This window comes from Oncorhynchus mykiss, chromosome 18 (assembly GCF_057628025.1).
Source record: "Oncorhynchus mykiss isolate SJ-2025 chromosome 18, ASM5762802v1, whole genome shotgun sequence".
NCBI lineage: Eukaryota > Metazoa > Chordata > Actinopteri > Salmoniformes > Salmonidae > Oncorhynchus > Oncorhynchus mykiss.
Genome location: NC_143039.1, coordinates 70,318,655 through 70,344,696, shown reverse-complemented (window position 1 = coordinate 70,344,696; position 26,042 = coordinate 70,318,655). Strand labels below are relative to the sequence as shown.

At 43.3% G+C, this 26,042-nt stretch overlaps 1 protein-coding gene across 1 annotated transcript in view; it reads right to left on the bottom strand.

Moving 5' to 3' along the window:
• Window positions 1-140: 140 nt before the first annotated feature.
• Window positions 141-26,042, bottom strand: part of dennd3a (DENN domain containing 3a) — a 53,179-nt gene continuing 27,277 nt past the window's right edge. Inside the window, exons 17-24 of the mRNA XM_036953471.2 lie at window positions 13,940-14,069; window positions 13,639-13,746; window positions 7,803-7,945; window positions 7,094-7,254; window positions 6,621-6,760; window positions 6,116-6,234; window positions 5,671-5,808; window positions 141-2,384 (exon numbers count right to left, since the gene is read on the bottom strand). Coding sequence (XP_036809366.1) covers window positions 2,190-2,384; window positions 5,671-5,808; window positions 6,116-6,234; window positions 6,621-6,760; window positions 7,094-7,254; window positions 7,803-7,945; window positions 13,639-13,746; window positions 13,940-14,069 — 1,134 coding nt within the window. The 3' untranslated portion in view covers window positions 141-2,189. The remainder of the gene's footprint in view (window positions 2,385-5,670; window positions 5,809-6,115; window positions 6,235-6,620; window positions 6,761-7,093; window positions 7,255-7,802; window positions 7,946-13,638; window positions 13,747-13,939; window positions 14,070-26,042) is intronic.

Here is a 26,042-nt window from a genome sequence, read left to right as displayed (position 1 = left end):
CCCCCTGGTGTCAAAATCATATATACAGAATACACATGAAACTACTATTTACAGTGAATATTTCACTTTTTCATTGAAATGTTTGGAAAATAGTTTGTGTCATGTTACATGCAGAGCCAAATAAATTGAGTCTTCATTCATACATTTTTAATAATACATGTTTAATAACACCAGTAAACAATACAAAAATGTAGTATTGTGTATTTAAACATACAAAAAGGTTTATTTACAACAACAAAAAACCCATATACATTAAACGTAAAATACTCATATGGTTGTGAATCACTTGTCATGCATCTCTACTGTAGTTCCAATATAAAAATATAAGTATTTAGTCAGCCACCAATTGTGCAAGTTCTCCCACTTAAAAAGATAAGAGGCCTGTAATTTTCATCATAGATATACTTCAACTATGACAGACAAAATGAGGGAAAAAAATCCAGAAAATCACATTGTAGGATTTTTAATGAATTTATTTGCAAATTATGGTGGAAAATAAGTATTTGGTCACCTACAAACAAGCAAGAAATCTGGTTCTCACAGATCTGTAACTTCTTCTTTAAGAGGCTCCTCTGTCCTCCACTCGTTACCTGTATTAATGGCACCTGTTTGAACTTGTTATCATTATAAAAGACACCTGTTCACAACCTCAAACAGTCACACTCCAAACTCAAATATGGCCAAGACCAAAGAGCTGTCAAAGGACACCAGAAACACATTTGTAGACCTGCACCAGGCTGGGAAGACTGAATCTGCAATAGGTAAGCAGCTTGGTTTGAAGAAATCAACTGTGGGAGCAATTATTAGGAAATGGAAGACATACAAGACCACTGATAATCTCCCTCGATCTGGGGCTCCACGCAAGATCTCACCCCATGGGGTCAAAATGATCACAAGAACAGTGAGCAAAAATCCCAAAACCACACGGGGGGACCTAGTGAATGACCTGCAGAGAGCTGGGAACAAAGTAACAAAGCCTACCATCAGTAACACACTACGCCACCAGAGACTCAAATCCTGCAGTGCCAGACGTGTCCCCCTGCTTAAGCCAGTACATGTCCAGGCCCGTCTGAAGTTTGCTAGAGAGCATTTGGATGATCCAGAAGAAGATTGGGAGAATGTCATATGGTCAGATGAAACCAAAATATAACTTTTTGGTAAAAACTCAAATCGTCGTGTTTGGAGGACAAAGAATGCTGAGTTGCATCCAAAGAACACCATACCTACTGTGAAGCATGGGGGTGGAAACATCATGCTTTGGGGCTGTTTTTCTGCAAAGGGACCAGGACGACTGATCTGTGTAAAGGAAAGAATGAATGGGGCCATGTATCATGAGATTTTGAGTGAAAACCTCCTTCCATCAGCAAGGGCATTGAAGATGAAACATGGCTGGGTCTTTCAGCATGACAATGATCCCAAACACACCGCCCGGGCAACGAAGGAGTGGCTTCGTAAGAAGCATTTCAAGGTCCTGGAGTAGCCTAGCCAGTCTCCAGATCTCAACCCTATAGAAAATCTTTGGAGGGAGTTGAAAGTCCGTGTTGCCCAGCAACAGCCCCAAAACGTCACTGCTCTGGAGGAGATCTGCATGGAGGAATGGGCCAAAATACCAGCAACAGTGTATGAAAACCTTGTGAAGACTTACAGAAAACATGTGACCTCTGTCATTGCCAACAAAGGGTATATAACAAAGTATTGAGATAAACTTTTGTTATTGACCAAATACTTATTTTCCACCATAATTTGCAAATAGATTCATTAAAATACCTACAATGTGATTTTCATCTTTTTAAGTGGGAGAACTTGCATAATTGGTGGCTGACTAAATACTTTTTTGCCCCACTGTAACTATAGGTTGGACAAATTCAGTTGTTGTAAGTCTAATGAGCAACAATGCAAAAAACCCATGCAATCATGAGGAAGACCCCTTATTTTGTCTTTGGGTCAGTCATCCATCCACAGGCGGTCTAAAATCACAAGTCCATTTCCCAACTGTTCACAATAACCTGGGTTATTAGAGCACAACGTAGCAAAATCCTTTTCAACAGAAAACGAAAAAGAGTGTTTCTTATTGGCCCATGTAGCCGCTCTCTGTTTCAGTCCATTTTCTACCGTTTGGTGCCTAATGAACACGACCCTGTTCTGAACCAAATACTGCACCAGGGGGCAGTATTGAATTTCCACTCCAGTTACTCCACTTTCCAGATGGCTATCTTCCCATCCTCGCGGGCCGCCCCACTCAGCACATAGCGGTCCTCTGCGGAGCACAGTGCCTGGACACAGTCTGTGTGAGCTACCAGCTCCTTCTCTACCGTGTGTCGCTGGGTATCCACTACGTAGATCTTCCCCCTGGACTTCCCCGAGCTCCGGCCGCCAACCCAGATCTGACAGGACAGGGTAAAAGATGTCTCTTATTGGTCATTAAACCACATCTCTGTTTTTAATAAGACATGTTAAATTGACAATGGACAGCATGTCAGAATGCATTGTGCTATGAATGATCTATTGTGTATGAACTGTAAGTAGTGTATCTAGTAGTCCAGTAAAGCACTCAAGCCCTTTTATGAAAACTACAGTAGAGTACTCAAGCCCTGTGATGGAAACTACAGTAGAGCACTCAAGCCCTTTTATGAAAACTACAGTAGAGTACTCAAGCCCTTTGATGAAAACTACAGTAGAGTACTCAAGCCCTGTGATGGAAACTACAGTAGAGCACTCAAGCCCTTTTATGAAAACTACAGTAGAGTACTCAAGCCCTTTGATGAAAACTACAGTAGAGTACTCAAGCCCTGTGATGGAAACTACAGTAGAGTACTCAAGCCCTTTGATGAAAACTACAGTAGAGTACTCAAGCCCTGTGATGGAAACTACAGTAGAGTACTCAAGCCCTGTGATGAAAACTACAGTAGAGTACTCAAGCCCTTTGATGAAAACTACAGTAGAGTACTCAAGCCCTGTGATGGAAACTACAGTAGAGTACTCAAGCCCTTTGATGAAAACTACAGTAGAGTACTCAAGCCCTGTGATGGAAACTACAGTAGAGTACTCAAGCCCTTTGATGAAAACTACAGTAGAGTACTCAAGCCCTGTGATGAAAACTACAGTAGAGTACTCAAGCCCTTTAATGGAAACTACAGTAGAGTACTCAAGCCCTTTAATGGAAACTACAGTAGAGTACTCAAGCCCGTTAATGGAAACTACAGTAGAGTACTCAAGCCCTGTGATGGAAACTACAGTAGAGTACTCAAGCCCTTTGATGAAAACTACAGTAGAGTACTCAAGCCCTGTGATGGAAACTACAGTAGAGTACTCAAGCCCTGTGATGGAAACTACAGTAGAGTACTCAAGCCCTGTGATGGAAACTACAGTAGAGTCCTCAAGCCCGTTAATGGAAACTACAGTAGAGTCCTCAAGCCCTGTGATAGAAACTACAGTAGAGTACTCAAGCCCTGTGATGAAATCTACAGTAGAGTACTCAAGCCCTGTGATGAAAACTACAGTAGAGTACTCAAGCCCTGTGATGAAAACTACAGTAGAGTACTCAAGCCCTGTGATGGAAACTACAGTAGAGTACTCAAGCCCTTTAATGGAAACTACAGTAGAGTCCTCAAGCCCGTTAATGGAAACTACAGTAGAGTACTCAAGCCCTGTGATGGAAACTACAGTAGAGTACTCAAGCCCTGTGATAAAAACTACAGTAGAGTACTCAAGCCCTTTGATGAAAACTACAGTAGAGTACTCAAGCCCTTTAATGGAAACTACAGTAGAGTACTCAAGCCCTTTAATGGAAACTACAGTAGAGTCCTCAAGCCCGTTAATGGAAACTACAGTAGAGTCCTCAAGCCCTGTGATGAAAACTACAGTAGAGTACTCAAGCCCTGTGATGAAAACTACAGTAGAGTACTCAAGCCCTGTGATGGAAACTACAGTAGAGTCCTCAAGCCCTTTAATGGAAACTACAGTAGAGTCCTCAAGCCCGTTAATGGAAACTACAGTAGAGTACTCAAGCCCTGTGATGGAAACTACAGTAGAGTACTCAAGCCCTTTGATGAAAACTACAGTAGAGTACTCAAGCCCTGTGATGGAAACTACAGTAGAGTACTCAAGCCCTTTGATGAAAACTACAGTAGAGTACTCAAGCCCTGTGATGGAAACTACAGTAGAGTCCTCAAGCCCTTTAATGGAAACTACAGTAGAGTACTCAAGCCCTTTGATGAAAACTACAGTAGAGTACTCAAGCCCTGTGATGGAAACTACAGTAGAGTCCTCAAGCCCTTTAATGGAAACTACAGTAGAGTACTCAAGCCCTTTGATGAAAACTACAGTAGAGTACTCAAGCCCTTTGATGAAAACTACAGTAGAGTACTCAAGCCCTGTGATGGAAACTACAGTAGAGTACTCAAGCCCTTTGATGAAAACTACAGTAGAGTACTCAAGCCCTGTGATGGAAACTACAGTAGAGTACTCAAGCCCTTTGATGAAAACTACAGTAGAGTACTCAAGCCCTTTGATGAAAACTACAGTAGAGTACTCAAGCCCTGTGATGGAAACTACAGTAGAGTCCTCAAGCCCTTTAATGGAAACTACAGTAGAGTACTCAAGCCCTTTGATGAAAACTACAGTAGAGTACTCAAGCCCTGTGATGGAAACTACAGTAGAGTCCTCAAGCCCTTTAATGGAAACTACAGTAGAGTACTCAAGCCCTTTGATGAAAACTACAGTAGAGTACTCAAGCCCTGTGATGAAAACTACAGTAGAGTACTCAAGCCCTGTGATGGAAACTACAGTAGAGTACTCAAGCCCTTTGATGAAAACTACAGTAGAGTACTCAAGCCCTGTGATGGAAACTACAGTAGAGTCCTCAAGCCCTGTGATGAAAACTACAGTAGAGTACTCAAGCCCTGTGATGGAAACTACAGTAGAGTACTCAAGCCCTGTGATGGAAACTACAGTAGAGTACTCAAGCCCGTTAATGGAAACTACAGTAGAGTACTCAAGCCCTTTGATGGAAACTACAGTAGAGTACTCAAGCCCTTTGATGGAAACTACAGTAGAGTACTCAAGCCCTTTGATGAAAACTACAGTAGAGTACTCAAGCCCGTTAATGGAAACTACAGTAGAGTACTCAAGCCCTGTGATAAAAACTACAGTAGAGTACTCAAGCCCTGTGATGGAAACTACAGTAGAGTACTCAAGCCCTTTGATGAAAACTACAGTAGAGTACTCAAGCCCTGTGATGGAAACTACAGTAGAGTCCTCAAGCCCTTTAATGGAAACTACAGTAGAGTACTCAAGCCCTGTGATGGAAACTACAGTAGAGTACTCAAGCCCTTTAATGGAAACTACAGTAGAGTACTCAAGCCCTGTGATAAAAACTACAGTAGAGTACTCAAGCCCTGTGATGAAAACTACAGTAGAGTACTCAAGCCCGTTAATGGAAACTACAGTAGAGTACTCAAGCCCTGTGATGGAAACTACAGTAGAGTACTCAAGCCCTGTGATGAAAACTACAGTAGAGTACTCAAGCCCTGTGATGAAAACTACAGTAGAGTACTCAGGCCCTTTGATAAACTACAGTAGAGTACTCAAGCCCGTTAATGGAAACTACAGTAGAGTAGAATAGAAGCATTCTAATTTTCGGTCTACAATGCAGTCTGCAGATAGTCTCACCTGGTTTTTGACCTTGATGAGGCAGGTGACACCTGCACAGTCGGGCAACTGGATCCTCTGGAAGGGCTTGGAGGGCTCCGCGAGGTGCCACACACACAGCTCCCCTACGTCTATACAGGCCGTCCACAGCTGCTCCTTCTGAAACACATAGCACACAACAGCACTCCATCACCCCCATACCATGTCAAAGTAGCACAAACCTCACTGACCACAGTAGGCTACATATTAAATATGACATACTATGTATACAATACATGCAGGGATGAAACATGACACTGGCCAGCCGGGCTAGCAGGTCACGATTTCCACTAGCCCGGGTAACATTCTGGTCCAAAGTCAGTGCCTTTCAAAAACAACATTTCATCCAGCCTGGTAGGTTCTGAAAAGTACTAGCCTCAGCTTGTTTCATTTCTACATTTCTACAGACACATAAACCACGAGTCACCTCCTGGTAGAGCAGGAAGCTGCTAAAGGCAGTGGGGGAGCCACGGAGCTGTTCAGGAAGGGAGATCCTGCGAGTCAACGTTCCGTTTTTCCACACCTCCATAATGCAGTCTCTGGCACCTGAATGACGTAGGAGGAATAACAACCACGATTATAACAATCAATCTGTCATATACAGTATTATTAACTGGGTGGTCCGAGCCCTGAATGCTGATTGGCTGACAGCCATGGTATATCAGACCGTATACCACGGGTATGACAAAAATAAATTTTTACTGCTCCAATTACATTGGTAACCAAATAGCAATAAGGCACCTCATGGATTTGTGGTATATGGCCAATATACCAGGCACTCTGCGTTGTGTCGTGCTTCAGGACAGCCCTAAGCCGTGGTATATTGGCCATATACCACACCTCCTCAGGCCTTATTGCTTAAGTCTAATATAGCCAGAAGTAATTTTCATAATTTGATGTACACTAGTTTTTATGTTTTTATGTGTACTTACAGCACCATAGGGTTCCACTGCAGAGCTGAACGGACTGGAGACGGTCACAGGAGAGCCTGAACTGTTTCCTCACCTGCAGTGTGGACACGTCCCACGTCATCACTGTACCTTCCGCACTGCAGGAGTACGCCACCTTGGGGCTGCAACAGGGAGTACATGACACAGGTAAAGACTAATGTTACTGATACCATAGAGCAGAACCAGCAGGGCTATGTTCAGGATGGCACACAGGAGCAAAACAAGGAGCATTTCTTATACAAATTCAGATTGTTGCTCTGTGTTTCAGTCCATTTCCTTCTGTTTGGTGCCTAATGAACACAGCCCAGGTATAAATAAAGGATGTCTTCGATTGTACTTAGAGCTGGGACTGCTCATTGATGGCTTTATCATAGGCTCCTAAAAAGAAGGCTCTCTCCATGGCTGTGATGCCAGTAGTAGCTGTATGTTTGATGCATGTCAGTGTCACACCTCACCTGTATTTCTCGCTGCGCTCCCCTAGGGCCAACCCTGTGACCTCACTGCGGTGGTCCGTCAGCTGCTTGTTACAGGACATGCTGCGGGTGCTGATTATGTAAATGACGGAATCCTGAGAGCCAATCCACACCTGCTGCCGGTCCACTCCCAGCATGCAGTTCTGAAAAAAAACAACATAAAATAACATTGGGAAGATATTAACCATTATGATGTATAACCCATGTAGCTCAGTAGGTAGAGCATGGCGCTTGCAATGCCTGGGTTGTGGGTTTGTTTTCGACAGGGGACCAATATGGAAATGTCTGCACTCACTACTGTAAGTCGCTCTGGATAAGAGTGTCGGCTAAATTAGAATAAAAAAAAAAAAAGACAGGCTTTCCAGAAGCTTTTTTAAGCCACGGAATCAAGCTTGATTACCACGGGCTTTTCTCAGATTTGTTCCAATTAGCAAGAGAACACAAGACTTGGAAGTGTGGTAATGTAAGCTTTCAATTTCAGACACCACCAGGGGGCAGCAGAATCCCTTGAGTTATTTTAATGGACAAAAACACTAAATATAGTTCAAATGGGTCAAAGCAGAAAGATGACTAACTGTGGTCAGTGAATAACTACTGCTTCTTCATACATCTATAATTGTCCTTCTCCCTGTGAATTTTCCTTTTCTTTTAAAATAGCGGTCTCATCCCTGTTCCACGTCCACACCCTTACCACTTGTGAAGAGCCTACTTGAAGTTGGCTTTGTTGCATGGACCAGCTGGCTGCATCAAACACCACCACCTTGCCGTCGCTCAGGGCACACCACAGTTTGGGGTTCCCATCACCCTCGGTGTCGAATGATACGCCCAGCTGGCCTGAGAATGTAAACAAACATTTTGATGAAGGCTGAAATTCCTTAAATTCACATTTTCTATTTATTTTATTTATATTGTCCCACAAGCAGAATCTCTCTCCCATACTGAACAAATCAAGCAGAATCTCTCTCTCATACTGAACAAATCAAGCAGAATCTCTCTCTCATACTGAACAAATCAAGCAGAATCTCTCTCTCATACTGAACAAATCAAGCAGAATCTCTCTCATACTGAACAAATCAAGCAGAATCTCTCTCATACTGAACAAATCAAGCAGAATCTCTCTCTCATACTGAACAAATCAAGCAGAATCTCTCTCATACTGAACAAATCAAGCAGAATCTCTCTCATACTGAACAAATCAAGCAGAATCTCTCTCATACTGAACAAATCAAGCAGAATCTCTCTCATACTGAACAAATCAAGCAGAATATCTCTCTCATACTGAACAAATCAAGCAGAATATCTCTCTCATACTGAACAAATCAAGCAGAATATCTCTCTCATACTGAACAAATCAAGCAGAATCTCTCTCATATTGAACAAATCAAGCAGAATATCTCTCTCATACTGAACAAATCAAGCAGAATCTCTCTCATATTGAACAAATCAAGCAGAATCTCTCTCATACTGAACAAATCAAGCAGAATATCTCTCTCATACTGAACAAATCAAGCAGAATCTCTCTCTCATACTGAACAAATCAAGCAGAATCTCTCTCTCATACTGAACAAATCAAGCAGAATCTCTCTCATACTGAACAAATCAAGCAGAATCTCTCTCATACTGAACAAATCAAGCAGAATCTCTCTCATATTGAACAAATCAAGCAGAATCTCTCTCTCATACTGAACAAATCAAGCAGAATCTCTCTCTCATACTGAACAAATCAAGCAGAATCTCTCTCTCATACTGAACAAATCAAGCAGAATATCTCTCTCATACTGAACAAATCAAGCAGAATCTCTCTCTCATACTGAACAAATCAAGCAGAATCTCTCTCTCATACTGAACAAATCAAGCAGAATCTCTCTCATACTGAACAAATCAAGCAGGATCTCTCTCATACTGAACAAATCAAGCAGAATCTCTCTCTCATACTGAACAAATCAAGCAGAATATCTCTCTCATACTGAACAAATCAAGCAGAATATCTCTCTCATATTGAACAAATCAAGCAGAATATCTCTCTCATACTGAACAAATCAAGCAGAATAGCTCTCTCATACTGAACAAATCAAACAGACTATCTCTCTCATACTGAACAAATCAAGCAGAATCTCTCTCTCATACTGAACAAATCAAGCAGAATCTCTCTCATATTGAACAAATCAAGCAGAATCTCTCTCATACTGAACAAATCAAGCAGAATATCTCTCTCATACTGAACAAATCAAGCAGAATCTCTCTCTCATACTGAACAAATCAAGCAGAATATCTCTCTCATACTGAACAAATCAAGCAGAATCTCTCTCTCATACTGAACAAATCAAGCAGAATCTCTCTCATACTGAACAAATCAAGCAGAATCTCTTTCATACTGAACAAATCAAGCAGAATCTCTCTCTCATACTGAACAAATCAAGCAGAATCTCTCTCTCATACTGAACAAATCAAGCAGAATATCTCTCTCATACTGAACAAATCAAGCAGAATCTCTCTCTCATACTGAACAAATCAAGCAGAATATCTCTCTCATAGTGAACAAATCAAGCAGAATCTCTCTCTCATACTGAACAAATCAAGCAGAATCTCTCTCATACTGAACAAATCAAGCAGAATCTCTCTCATACTGAACAAATCAAGCAGAATATCTCTCTCATACTGAACAAATCAAGCAGAATCTCTCTCATACTGAACAAATCAAGCAGAATCTCTCTCTCATACTGAACAAATCAAGCAGAATATCTCTCTCATACTGAACAAATCAAGCAGAATATCTCTCTCATACTGAACAAATCAAGCATAATCTCTCTCTCATACTGAACAAATCAAGCAGAATATCTCTCTCATACTGAACAAATCAAGCAGAATCTCTCTCTCATACTGAACAAATCAAGCAGAATCTCTCTCATACTGAACAAATCAAGCAGAATCTCTCTCATACTGAACAAATCAAGCAGAATATATCTCTCATACTGAACAAATCAAGCAGAATCTCTCTCATACTGAACAAATCAAGCAGAATCTCTCTCTCATACTGAACAAATCAAGCAGAATATCTCTCATACTGAACAAATCAAGCAGAATATCTCTCTCATACTGAACAAATCAAGCAGAATCTCTCTCATACTGAACAAATCAAGCAGAATCTCTCTCATATTGAACAAATCAAGCAGAATCTCTCTCTCATACTGAACAAATCAAGCAGAATCTCTCTCTCATATTGAACAAATCAAGCAGAATCTCTCTCTCATACTGAACAAATCAAGCAGAATCTCTCTCTCATATTGAACAAATCAAGCAGAATCTCTCTCTCATACTGAACAAATCAATTAGATCCAACTCATACAGTAAGGACGTCATGGTTTGACTAGATAGTAACTAGATAGTAACTAGATAGTAACTGTACGTAAGCAACACCCTGATGAAGACTGAAGCTGAAAGGTATAGATTATTCTTTATAATAAATATCTATTTATAATACATCTTCTAGTTTGTTATGAGCCAGGCTGAATATATCTCTCTCTCACACACACACACACACACACACAGACGAAGAGTAAACATTCACAGTCAACATCTCTCTTTCATAAACACACACACACACACACGAAGAGTAAACATTCACAGTCAAAATCTCTCTCACACACACACACACAGACGAAGAGTAAACATTCACAGTCAACATCTCTCTTTCATACACACACACACACACACGAAGAGTAAACATTCACAGTCAACATCTCTCTCTCACACACACACACACAGACGAAGAGTAAACATTCACAGTCAACATCTCTCTTTCATACACACACACACACACACGAAGAGTAAACATTCACAGTCAAAATCTCTCTCACACACACACACACACACACGAAGAGTAAACATTCACATTTAAAATCTCTCTCACACACACACACACACACACGAAGAGTAAACATTCACAGTCAAAATCTCTCTCACACACACACACACACCCACAAAAGTGTAAACATTGACAGTTACACATAATGTCACGCATATGGAACTTCTGTCAGATATCATTCATGATCTAGTAAGACATCAATCAGATGTTCAAATACAATCACAAACTGTTCTATTTTCTCTGATGGCGTAACAATAACAATGCTTTTTATAAATCATAATAGGAAAAATAAAAAAAGATGTGTGTCACATCCTGTGTCACATCCTCCCTTTCATGGGGAGGAGTGATGAACAGAACGGAAAGGAGGAAGGAATATGGACACTGTCCATATTAGTGACCTACATTTAGACCCTGAGAGCTAGGACTTCAATGGTGCTCTGTGCTGAAGCAGCACTGTTACTAATGCCTAGACGGTCATCTCCACAGCTTATACCGTGGCCACGACCATGCCACCTTCTAATTGGATACAGATCAGCGGGAATCATAATAATCAGCAGGATAGGCCTAGAAAAACACACCACTGTCTGTGAGAGGACCAGGGGAAGGAGGAGGACCACTGTCTGTGAGAGGACCAGGGGAAGGAGGAGGACCACTGTCTGTGAGAGGACCAGGGGAAGGAGGAGGACCACTGTCTGTGAGAGGACCAGGGGAAGGAGGAGGACCACTGTCTGTGAGAGGACCAGGGGAAGGAGGAGGACCACTGTCTGTGAGAGGACCAGGGGAAGGAGGAGGACCACTGTCTGTGAGAGGACCAGGGGGAGGAGGAGGACCACTGTCTGTGAGAGGACCAGGGGAAGGAGGAGGACCACTGTCTGTGAGAGGACCAGGGGAAGGAGGAGGACCACTGTCTGTGAGAGGACCAGGGGAAGGAGGAGGACCACTGTCTGTGAGAGGACCAGGGGAAGGAGGAGGACCACTGTCTGTGAGAGGACCAGGGGAAGGAGGAGGACCACTGTCTGTGAGAGGACCAGGGGGAGGAGGAGGACCACTGTCTGTGAGAGGACCAGGGGGAGGAGGAGGACCACTGTCTGTGAGAGGACCAGGGGGAGGAGGAGGACCACTGTCTGTGAGAGAACCAGGGGAAGGAGGAGGACCACTGTCTGTGAGAGGACCAGGGGGAGGAGGAGGACCACTGTCTGTGAGAGGACCAGGGGGAGGAGGAGGACCACTGTCTGTGAGAGGACCAGGGGAAGGAGGAGGACCACTGTCTGTGAGAGGACCAGGGGAAGGAGGAGGACCACTGTCTGTGAGAGAACCAGGGGAAGGAGGAGGACCACTGTCTGTGAGAGGACCAGGGGGAGGAGGAGGACCACTGTCTGTGAGAGGACCAGGGGGAGGAGGAGGACCACTGTCTGTGAGAGGACCAGGGGGAGGAGGAGGACCACTGTCTGTGAGAGGACCAGGGGAAGGAGGAGGACCACTGTCTGTGAGAGGACCAGGGGAAGGAGGAGGACCACTGTCTGTGAGAGGACCAGGGGAAGGAGGAGGGATATTGTGTTCCCTGATGTCACTAGGTTTTGAGGCTCCTTTTAGTTTAGGTGTTGGGAGGATCCTTGCAGACTAGGGTCTGTTTCTTATCTGCCCTAGTCAAAACAACACGTTGTGAGACGTACTTTTGAGCCTGAGAAAAAAAAACAATGCTGATTCAAACGATTGATGTTTGAAACATAAGTTTCAGATGTCAAATTGATACAGAAGTCAGACTAAAACACATCTCATTATGTAATACAAGTCTGTGTAATATAATATAAATGTTTGTGGTTTGAGTAGGAAGAACAATTTCAGTGATTCTATTGTGCCTACTGTATGACCCTACTACCAGTAATCAGCGCATGAAACTAAGGATGAAACTGAGGAACACAACAGGAAGTGGTTGGTGGTGATGCGTTGGGAAAAATCGGTGCCTCATTACTTGTTTAAGAGGCAGTAAAAAAAATCTCTGGAACCAAAAGCACCTCTGGCCAAGTCTCCTCCTGTAACGCCACACTGACACCATCACTGTCCTAGCAGCAGCGGAATGCAGCACTGTGACAGACCTGGGTTCAAATACTACTTGAAATCATTTAAAATGCTTTAGCTGTGCTTGATTGAGCTTTCCTGTTCCAATGGAACCAGTAGAAAAGTCCCACAAGTTCAAACCCCGCCCACCTGACACTTCAGGCAGATGAAAGCAAACGCACAAAGTATTTGAAAGATTTCAGATAGTATTTGAACCCAGGTCTGGAATGTGACACATGTTACTAGGACACGGGCAACATGAGTCTTGTGTGTTGTTGTCACGCAATGCCTCGACTACAGAACACATATTTGAGGTGTACTACCATGACAGTCATGATCTGAGTGTCTGAAGGTACGTGGGATGTCCTAGACTGGGGAGAGTGAACATTTTAGTGGGGTTGAATAGGAAATACCGGCAGCACCTACTTGATCTACCGAGAATACTGCAGGGTGTTTATAGTACTGGGAAATCATACTACAGATATGTAGTGCTACCAGTTTGTTGAACAGGAACTGAATGGTGTCTGATGTCAGCTCTACTTTGAAACTCCACGTCATGACGGTCACCTTCCTTTGAGGCTGACAGTGAGCCTTAAGGGTTTACCTGGGGTGTAGAGCAGAACATCTACCGCCTGGGGGCTAGTCCGGTCCAGAGACGGGTTGATCTTGTGTTTCAGGGTCTCTGACGTGGTTTTGGGAACCATCATTGGCACTGCTCAGGATGGACAGACAAGTCAGAGGTCAAACGTTGAATTGAACATCTCCTGAGAAGCAAAAAGATGTTATGAACATGCACTTTCTGCTAATCATTTCAATAACCTTCTGCATAGATTTTGGTATATTTAAAAACTTCTTTTTTTTACCAAGTTTCTTTTAGTCATGCTAAAAGATGAACTTTGGCATACCTTCCAGTTTCATTCTGTCAAAGTGTGCTAACTTGGTTGCTGCAAAAATGGCCTTTTGTGACTGCAGACAGCCAACCACTGCATCCATCAACAGGGCATTGGTCAGAGCCTGCTGCATATACTGGGGGTCCTGAGAGAGACAAAGAGACAGAGACAAAGAGAGAGATACACACACAGAGACAAAGAGAGAGAGACAGAAAAAGAGAGAGAGACACAAAGAGAGAGAGAGATAAAGCGAGAGAGAGAGACAAAGAGAGAGAAAGCGAGAGAGAGAGACAAAGAGAGAGAGAGAGAGAGAACGCGAGAGAGAGAAAGCGAGAGAGAGAGAAAGCGAGAGAGAGAGAGAGAGAGAGAGAGACAAAGCGAGAGAGAGAGAGACAAAGCGAGAGAGAGAGAGAGACAAAGCGAGAGAGAGAGAGAGACAAAGCGAGAGAGAGAGAGACAAAGACAAAGAGAGAGAGAGACAGAGAGAGAGAGAGAGACAAAGCGAGAGAGAGAGAGAGACAAAGCGAGAGAGAGAGAGAGACAAAGCGAGAGAGAGAGAGAGAGACAAAGCGAGAGAGAGAGAGAGAGACAAAGCGAGAGAGAGAGAGAGAGACAAAGCGAGAGAGAGAGAGAGAGACAAAGCGAGAGAGAGAGAGAGACAAAGCGAGAGAGAGAGAGACAAAGCGAGAGAGAGACAAAGAGAGAGAGAGACAGAGAGAGAGAGATAGAGAGACAGAGAGAGAGAGAGACAGAGAGAGAGAGAGACAAAGAGAGAGAGAGACAAAGAGAGAGAGAGACACACACAGAGACAAAGAGAGACAAAGAGAGAGAGAAAGTGAGAGAGAGAAAGCGAGAGAGAGAGAGAGACAAAGAGTGACAGAGAGGGAGTTTTTATAAAAGTATTTAAAAAACAAACAAATAAATTTAAAATAAAAAAAACTACATTCATCATTCATCAACAAAAAATTGTTTCCCCTTCTCTACAAAACATACCGCTCCTTCATAAGCCCCCTTCTCCACAAAACATACCGTCCTTCATAAGCCCACTTCTCCTCAAAACATACCGCTTCTTCATAAGCCCACTTCTCCTCAAAACATACCGCTTCTTCATAAGCCCACTTCTCCTCAAACAACGGGAGATCTTTTACAGCAGAGAAGAACAAGAATTCAAAATCCTTTAAAACCACATCTTACATCCTGCCCATATCCTGTGTCTATTTTATGTTTCCTACTCAGAAAAATTGACATCTTAGCTTGCTCCAAAATAACATTTAACAATTGACATTTTCTTTTCTGTTACTTACTATATTGAAACCCCAAAATAAAAACAGTGTTATTGAAAATCTCCCCTACCGCTGTAAACAAAGAGTCAAGTATTTCAGAGAGGTTTTATCCTCTCACACTCCATAAAACAGTTAAAAATGGTTTCTCTTATGTTACAAAAGGGACATCATCTCCAACATCTGAATTAATGACAGATACAAAAGCATGAACTGCAATGATGCCATGCAACACCCTCCAATGATGCCATGCAACACCCTCCAGTGATGCCACGCAACACCCTCCAGTGATGCCACGCAACACCCTCCAGTGATGCCACGCAACACCCTCCAGTGATGCCACGCAACACCCTCCAGTGATGCCACGCAACACCCTCCAGTGATGCCACGCAACACCCTCCAGTGATGCCACGCAACACCCTCCAGTGATGCCACGCAACAGCCTCCAATGATGCCACGCAACACCCTCCAGTGATGCCACGCAACACCCTCCAGTGATGCCACGCAACACCCTCCAGTGATGCCACGCAACACCCTCCAGTGATGCCACGCAACACCCTCCAGTGATGCCACGCAACAGCCTCCAATGATGCCACGCAACAGCCTCCAATGATGCCACGCAACACCCTCCAATGATGCCACGCAACACCCTCCAATGATGCCACGCAACAGCCTCCAATGATGCCACGCAACAGCCTCCAATGATGCCACGCAACACCCTCCAATGATGCCACGCAACACCCTCCAATGATGCCACGCAACACCCTCCAATGATGCCACGCAACACCCTCCAATGATGCCACGCAACACCCTCCAATGATGCCACGCAACACCCTCCAATGATGCCACGCAACACCCTCCAATGATGCCACGCAACACCCTCCAATGATGCCACGCAACACCCTACAATGATGCCATGCATCATGCATTATATATCACCAGTACCCTTTAGTACCGGTGGCTTGTACAGTTCTCTCCATGCGGGCTTTACCTTGTCATCAAGGTCCAGTTTCACCCTCCAAGGAGTGTCTTTTCTATTTTTCAATGTATCTTAATTTAAAACCTTGACACACCCCTTATATACAGTACCAAAAAATAAAGCCTTCTTTAAACTTAATCCCCCTACCCTGCCTGTAATACCAGACCTGCCACCCCTCTCCAAACCACATTTTCCAGTCCATAAAGCAACCTTTGAATAATCTGGAAAGCAGCAGCCCTACTAACAAGATGTACAAAAAACGCTTTTGACAAATACAATACACTTTGTAGAACCCAATGATATTTATCCCCCAACCACATTATTAACAACCACTGTCATCTCATCCTCCCTTCCACCATTTCAACTCACCCATTCCAATGTTTTCCATTGTCCCCTCATTCCCTTGGTACACTACCAAAATACTTGAAACCTCCCTTACACTATTCCAGCCCCCCTGGCAAAGCCATGATCCCTCCAGACCATTTCCCAATCTGTAAAGCACACATTTTTCCCAATTTACCTTTACAGGAGGAATTTCCCTGAAACCTATTTATTTTAATATTTTACATTTCACCTTTGTTTAACCAGGTAGGCCAGTTGAGAACAAGTTCTCATTTACAACTGTGACCTGGCCAAGATAAAGCAAAGCAGTGTGACAAAAAACAACAGAGTTACACATGGAATAAACAAGAGTACAGTCAATAACAATAGAAAAATCTATATACAGTGTGTGTAAATGGAGTAAGGAGGTAAGGAAATGAATAGGCCAATAGTAGCGAAGTAATTACAATTTAGCAAATTAACACCGGAGTGATAGATGTGCAGATGATGATGTGCAAGTAGAAATACTGGTGTGCAAAGAGCAAAAAAATGTAAATAAAAACAATATGGTGATGAGGTAGGTAGTTGGATGGGCTATTTACAGATGGGCTGTGAACAGCTGCAGCGATCGGTGAGCTGCTCTGACTGCCGATGCTTAAAGTTAGTGAGGGAGAAATTAGCCTCCAACTTCAGCGATTTTTGAAATTCATTCCAGTCATTGGCAGCAGAGAACTGGAAGGAAAGGCGGCCAAAGGAGGTGTTGGCTTTTGGGGATGACCAGTGCTGCTATGGTGACCAGTGACGCAAGATAAGGCGGAGCTTTACTAAGCAAAGACTTATAGATGACCTGGAGCCAGTGGGTCTGGCGACAAATATGTAGCGAGGGCCATTCAACGAGAGCATACAGGTTCGCAGTGGTGGGTGGTACATGGGTCTTTCGTGACAAAATGGATGGCACTGTGATAGACTGCATCCAGTTTGCTGAGTAGAGTGGTGGAGGCTATTTTGTAAATTACATCGCCGAAGTCAAGAATCGGTAGGATAGTCAGTTTAACGAGGGTATGTTTGGCAACGTGAGTGGAGGCTTTGTTGCAAAATAGGAAGCTGATTCTAGATTTAATTTTGGACTAGAGATGCTTAATATGAGTCTGGAAAGAGAGTTTACAGTCTAGCCAAACACCTAGGTATTTGTAGTTGTCCACATATTGTTGTAGTTGTCCACATAAGTCAGAACCGTCCAGAGTAGTGATGCTAGCCGAGCAGGCGGGTGCAGGCAGCACCCTGTTGAAGAGCATGCATTTAGTTTTACTAGCATTTAAGAGCAGTTAGAGGCCACGGAAGGAGTGTTGTATGGCATTGAAGCTAATTTGGAGGTTTGTTAACACAGTGTCCAAAGAAGGGCCAGATGTATACAGAATGGTGTTGTCTGCATATAGGTGGATCAAGGAATCACCCGCAGCAAGAGCAACATTGATATATACAGAGAAAAGGGTCAGCCCGAGAATTGAACCCTGCGGTACCCCCATAGAGACTTCCAGAGGTCCGGACAACAGGCACACCAATTTGACACACTGAACTCTGAGAAGTAGTTGGTGATCCAGGAAAGGCAGTCATTTGAGAAACCAAGGCTGTTGAGTCTGCCGATAAAAATACGGTGATTGACAGAGTCAAACTATCCACATCCGCTTGATTTTTCACCAAAATAACTACATCATCAGCATATGCTGAGAGACAAATAGGAGGAATATCCTCTGAAAGGAACACCCCTTCAATGTGACTTCTATTTAGTCGTGGCTCTATAGCAATGACATACAACATTCCAGACAATGAACACCCCTGCCTAATTCCTCTACACACCTTAAAAGGAGCACTCAAGCCACCGTTAACTATCAATACACTTTCAATGTCACCATACCCTGATCATGTCAATAAAAACAGAGCTGAAACCAAAAGCCTCAAAAGTGCACCATAGGTATTGATGTTCAACTCTGTCAAATGCCTTTTCCTGATCAATTGAAATTAGACCAGCATCCAACCCAAAAGCCCTAGAGACGTCCAAAAAGTCCCGAATCCGGGAAATGTTATCTCTATCTGCCTGTCGGGAACACAGTAGGACTGGTCCATGTGTATGATTTGCCCCATCACCTCCCTCAGCCTGTTGGACAAAGCCTTGGACAGGATCTTATAAATCAGTGCACATTAAGGCCACCGGCCTCCAGTTTTTTGGCAGTAGGGTGAGGACAGCCCTTCTGCAGCTTATCAGTAGTAACCCTCCGGTCAAACTATCGTTAACTACTGCTAGCCAATCCCAACAAAGCCCAAACATACTTTAAAAAGTCAATAGGAAGCCCATCAATGCCCTTCCTCTTTCCATGCAGTGTATAGCTCCTGCAAAATCAATGGTTGCTCTAGTTCAACCTGAGCTTCTGCAAAGACAATGGTTGCTTTAGTTCAACCTGAGCTTCTGCAAAGACAATGATTGCTCTAGTTCAACCTGAGCTTCTGCAAAGACAATGGTTGCTCTAGTTCAACCTGAGCTTCTGCAAAGACAATGGTTGCTCTAGTTCAACCTGAGCTTCTGCAAAGACAATGGTTGCTCTAGTTCAACCTGAGCTTCTGCAAAGACAATGGTTGCTCTAGTTCAACCTGAGCTTCTGCAGCTACCTATGGGAGCCCATCAAGTAACTGCTGTGTCACCTCTTTATACTCACACCTGTAGAGCTCAGCATAGAACTCTACTGCCCTCTTTCTAATTTCACTTGGGATAGTGAGCTCCTGTCCAACAGCTGATTTGAAGCAATGAGTAATTCTTCTTTGTCCATTCTTTTTCTCTAAACAAAAGACAAATTTGGATGAGGCATCCATTTCAGAGATTCCCTGGAACTTCTCACCAATGCTCTGATATCCAGCAGGTCTGCCAACGTGGCTTTTTTCAGTGCCCGAATATGGCCTCGATCTCCTGTGGTCTCAACTAACGTAAGGAGTTATTTCAGACTCTGGGGCGTTCATTGATCTGGTGATATCTCTGGTGACATTCATTGTCTATTGATTACAGAATTGCTGAATCTGGATTTTCCCTACATCCCACCACTGTTGAAGAGATACAACACTGTCCTTTTCAGACCGCCACCTCTCCGAGAAAAAACTAAAACATCTCCTAAAGTGAGCATCACTCAAAAAAGTTATATTAAAATGCCAGTGTGTACTTGTGGGTTTTACAGCGTTAATGTACACCACCTCTGTTACTAAACAATGATCAGAACACTGGGGTTTTACAGTGTTAATGTCCACCACCTCTGTTACTAAACAATGATCAGAACACTGGGGTTTCACAGTGTTAATGTCCACCACCTCTGTTACTAAACAATGATCAGAACACTGGGGTTTCACAGTGTTAATGTCCACCACCTCTGTTACTAAACAATGATCAGAACACTGGGGTTTCACAGTGTTAATGTCCACCACCTCTGTTACTAAACAATGATCAGAACACTGGGGTTTTACAGCGTTAATGTCCACCACCTCTGTTACTAAACAATGATCAGAACACTGGGGTTTTACAGCGTTAATGTCCACCACCTCTGTTACTAAACAATGATCAGAACACTGGGGTTTCACAGTGTTAATGTCCACCACCTCTGTTACTAAACAATGATCAGAACACTGGGGTTTCACAGTGTTAATGTCCACCACCTCTGTTACTAAACAATGATCAGAACACTGGGGTTTCACAGTGTTAATGTCCACCACCTCTGTTACTAAACAATGATCAGAACACTGGGGTTTTACAGTGTTAATGTACACCACCTCTGTTACTAAACAATGATCAGAACACTGGGGTTTTACAGTGTTAATGTCCACCACCTCTGTTACTAAACAATGATCAGAACACTGGGGTTTCACAGCATTAATGTCCACCACCTCTGTTACTAAACAATGATCAGAACACTGGGGTTTCACAGCATTAATGTCCACCACCTCTGTTACTAAACAATGATCAGAACACTGGGGTTTCACAGTGTTAATGTCCACCACCTCTGTTACTAAACAATGATCAGAACACTGGGGTTTTACAGCGTTAATGTCCACCACCTCTGTTACTAAACAATGATCAGAACACTGGGGTTTTACAGCGTTAATGTCCACCACCTCTGTTACTAAACAATGATCAGAACACTGGGGTTTCACAGTGTTAATGGTCACCACCTCTGTTACTAAACAATGATCAGAACACTGGGGTTTTACAGCGTTAATGTACACCACCTCTGTTACTAAACAATGATCAGAACACTGGGGTTTTACAGCGTTAATGTCCACCACCTCTGTTACTAAACAATGATCAGAACACTGGGGTTTCACAGTGTTAATGTCCACCACCTCTGTTACTAAACAATGATCAGAACACTGGGGTTTCACAGTGTTAATGTACACCACCTCTGTTACTAAACAATGATCAGAACACTGGGGTTTTACAGTGTTAATGTCCACCACCTCTGTTACTAAACAATGATCAGAACACTGGAGTTTTACAGTGTTAATGTCCACCACCTCTGTTACTAAACAATGATCAGAACACTGGGGTTTTACAGTGTTAATGTCCACCACCTCTGTTACTAAACAATGATCCGAACACTGGGGTTTTACAGTGTTAATGTCCACCACCTCTGTTACTAAACAATGATCAGAACACTGGGGTTTCACAGCGTTAATGTCCACCACCTCTGTTACTAAACAATGATCAGAACACTGGGGTTTCACAGCGTTAATGTCCACCACCTCTGTTACTAAACAATGATCAGAACACTGGGGTTTTACAGTGTTAATGTCCACCACCTCTGTTACTAAACAATGATCAGAACACTGGGGTTTTACAGTGTTAATGTCCACCACCTCTGTTACTAAACAATGATCAGAACACTGGGGTTTTACAGTGTTAATGTCCACCACCTCTGTTACTAAACAATGATCAGAACACTGGGGTTTTACAGTGTTAATGTCCACCACCTCTGTTACTAAACAATGATCAGAACACTGGGGTTTCACAGTGTTAATGTCCACCACCTCTGTTACTAAACAATGATCAGAACACTGGGGTTTCACAGTGTTAATGTACACCACCTCTGTTACTAAACAATGATCAGAACACTGGGGTTTCACAGTGTTAATGTCCACCACCTCTGTTACTAAACAATGATCAGAACACTGGGGTTTCACAGTGTTAATGTCCACCACCTCTGTTACTAAACAATGATCAGAACACTGGGGCTTCACAGTGTTAATGTAACAATGATCAGAACACTGGGGTTTCACAGTGTTAATGTACACCACCTCTGTTACTAAACAATGATCAGAACACTGGGGTTTCACAGTGTTAATGTCCACCACCTCTGTTACTAAACAATGATCAGAACACTGGGGTTTCACAGTGTTAATGGTCACCACCTCTGTTACTAAACAATGATCAGAAAGTCCCACTGGGGTTATCACACTTGATTTACAGACCTGAGATCGATGCTCAAAACAATAAAACCTAACCAACCTGGCCAGAGAGATGGTGTTCCCTCTCACATTAGCCCATATATACGGTCTCGTGCCTCCATTTTGACTCCATTTTGACTCACTTTATTGTAACACATGAACTATGAGGTGCTTTGTGGTTTCGATCTAAAATCACTGACTGTACAGTTAAAATGCCCAGCAAGAAATAAATAATCCTCCGTGTTACATTTCTCAATGGTATTTGATAATGTCTCTAAAAAAACATACCCTCTCAACTGCCACTACTAGAGCATATACATTTATTAAACACATGAAGTTTTCATATCTCGTTGTAACTTTTAACAACCTCCCCTCAACTACCTCTTCAACCTCATATGACAAAGGCAAAAAACCTTTTGAGAACAGGATGGCCACAACCCCACTTTTTTAGTTTTCATGACTACACACCACTGCCCCCCCCCCCCTCACTCCTGTTGCCACATAACTTCATTTTCCATACTACTGTGCGTTTCTTGTAGAAAACTTGTCACTTCCCTTTCCCTTTATTAACTCATACACTACGGCTCTCCCCCGCCTCCCCCGTCTCTCGCCCCATTTACGTTTAAAGAAGAAATCTTCAAACTGCTCATGGCTGGAAAAAAAGTAGAGTAAGAAACAGAAAACGCATCTCTTTACAGAGTTGAGACTGGGACTGAACTCTTCCATTTTCTTTAGAGTTTACCTCACTTGTCACTCTCGTAACCACTTTCTTCAGTCTAGCGATTTCTGGGCTTGTCAAACCTCCACCCGTTATTTTTGATATCAGTAACTTTGATTCAATAAACAATTCACTTCCATGAAAAAAAAATCTGTTACATTATAATCCTGTATATATTTCTTCTCTTTTGTCAAATTCAGAAATTGATGTACCCTTCCAATCACATGCCTCCTCAATTCTCTCGCTTCTTTGTTGTGACGCATCAGAGGCCTCACTCTCACTATCATCCCCAGAAGAAAACTCCATCTCTACAACCTGTTTATCCTCAACTGATTTATCAAACTCTACATTCCTGTTAGAATTAGAACCTTCATCACCCCTTAAATTCTTCCTCTTACTACTCGGTACTTTGAAAACAGCAGCTTCATTTTCCATTGTTTCACTTTCCTCTAACTCCAATTTCATTCTCCAGCATCCCCTCAGTTACCTCCATCACAGTCTCACCTACTGCCCCACTGCTCTTTTCCCTGCTCTACTACAACGTTGCTCTCCTTTCCTATTTATCCCACCACATCTATAGGTCATCTATAAGTCTTTGCTAGGTAAAGCTCTGCCCTATCTAGGCTCACTGGTCACCATAGCAACACCCACCCGTAGCACGCGCTCCAGCAGGTATATTTAACTGGTCATCCCCAAAGCCAACATCTTCTTTGGCCGCCTTTCCTTCCAGTTCTCTGCTGCCAATGACTGGAACGAATTGCAAAAATCACTGAAGTTGGAGACTTATTTCTCCCTCACTAACTTCAAGCATCGGCAGTCAGAGCAGCTTACCGATTCACTGCAGCTGTTCACAGCCCATCTGTAAATAGCCCATCCAACCAACCTACCTACCTCATCCCCATATTTGTTTTTTCTGCTCTTTTGCACACCAGTATTTCTACTTGCACATCATCATCTATCACTCCAGTGTTAATTGCTAAATTTGAATTACTTTGCCACTATTGCCTTACCTCCTTACTTCATTTGCACACACTGTATACAGATTTTCTATTGTGTTATTGACTGTACTCGTTTATTCCATGTGTAACTCTGTTGTTTAAGTCGCACTGCTTTGCTTTATCTTGGTCAGGTCGCAGTTGTAAATGAGAACTTGTTCTCAACTAGCCTACCTGGTTAAATGAAGGTGTTCTCAACTGTCCTACCTGGTTAAATGAAGGTGTTCTCAACTGGCCTACCTGGTTAAATGAAGGTGTTCTCAACTGGCCTACCTGGTTAAATGAAGGTGTTCTCAACTGGCCTACCTGGTTAAATGAAGGTGTTCTCAACTGGCCTACCTGGTTAAATGAAGGTGTTCTCAACTGGCCTACCTGGTTAAATGAAGGTGTTCTCAACTGGCCTACCTGGTTAAATGAAGGTGAAATAAATAAAACATTAAAATCCGCCGATCTTCTCCCTTCTCCTGAACCCTTAGCCTGTTCATCCCTTCTCAGTGGTGTTTTAGCTGCTACCAGGCTCTGCACGCACATTCTCTGGACAATTGCGCACCAAATACCCCTCTCTTCCACACCCAAAGCATTTAATTGATTCAGTAAAAGTGTAGAACACATAATCAAACCCATCAATCTTGAAACTGAACTCTAAATTCAGTTGGTCAGTATCCTTCCTTAAAATCATGTGAACTCGTCTCCTACGAGAGACGACATGTTTCAGCAAAGTTGATTTTCATCCAAAAATAACCTTTTTTAATTGTAGATACAGGTTGACCATGATGAGATAACTCTCACTCCAACACTTCATCTCTAACACTTCATCTCTAACAAAAGGGGGCACATTAGAAAGTAGAACTTTCTTCGCCGGATTCACAAGAGGAAATACCGACGTTTGTCTCCCGCAACACACCACTCAACTCTCGTATTCACCTTTTCAATAGAATCTAAGAATATTACTACAGCGCTATTCATCCTTGAGGCTGATTTTATGCTATTATACCCAATGATAGCGCCCACTGCTCAACTACATTCTTCCACCGAACAACCTGCTACAGCAGGAATCTTCATCCCATGCCGCCGACCAAGTTTTTCAAACCATTACAACCAGCCCCTCCCGCTGGTTCCTCCCTCGAGAGAAACAACCTCAAAGATCCCACCACCCCTATACGTGCTTAGTGATAGTGAGACAAACCTTTAAAACAACCCAACGGATCTATATATTCATTAGAGGTCGACCGATTAAATCGGCATGGCCGATTAGTTGGGGCCGATTTCAAGTTTTCATAATCGGTAATCAGTATTTTTGGACGCCGGTTATGGCTGATTACATTGTACTCCACGAGGAGACTGCGTGGCAGACTGACCACCTGTTACTCCACGAGGAGACTGCGTGGCAGACTGACCACCTGTTACGTGAGTGCAGCAAGGAGCCAAGGTAAGTTGCTAGCTAGCATTAAACATATCTTATAAAAAACAATCCATCTTAACATAATCACTAGTTAACTACACATGGTTGATGATATTACTAGTTTAACTAGCTTCTCCTGCGTTGCAAATAATCAATGCGGTGCCTGTTAATTTATGATCGATTCCATGTAACAACTGTTCAGTACACAGAGAATCACAATCCTCCGCCTTATAGAGGGCCGAGTAGAAATGCACGGCATGTTGGCGCATTTCACTGTCATCCGTGGTCACCTTCCCACCAGGGAGACGAAGGCAGACCGTCTGTTTGTGTTGTAACGTCAGCTGCTATCATCTCAAGAGAGATATCCATATAGTTATCCTGATCCTCCTCAACTGAGGCCACAGACCCCTGACTCCCTTCTACCACATCCCTCTCAACACTCCCCGCCTGTACCCCATCACTCGTACTGGGCATCTCCTCCACTACCTGGGAGACTAGCTCCACATGAACCCCCTCCTGTACCCCATCACTCGTACTGGGCATCTCCTCCACTACCTGGGAGACTAGCTCCACATGAACCCCCTACTGTACCCCATCACTCGTACTGGGCATCTCCTCCACTACCTGGGAGACTAGCTCCACATTAACCCCCTCCTGTACCACATCACTCGTACTGGGCATCTCTTCACCAGTCTGAGGAAATGGCTCCCCAGATCTGTCCTTACCTTCGACAACAATATTTTTCTGCTGCATATCAGACGCTAAGTTCCCCTCTGGTACAAGTTGGAACTCCGTACCCTCAACACGGACAACTTGTTCCTCAGAAACAGGTGCTTGTGACTGCTCTACCACCTCTCCCTACATCAGTGGGCCCAGGCGTTACGAGGACGACCTCTCCCTACATCGGTGGACCCAGGCGTTACGAGGACGACCTCTCCCTACATC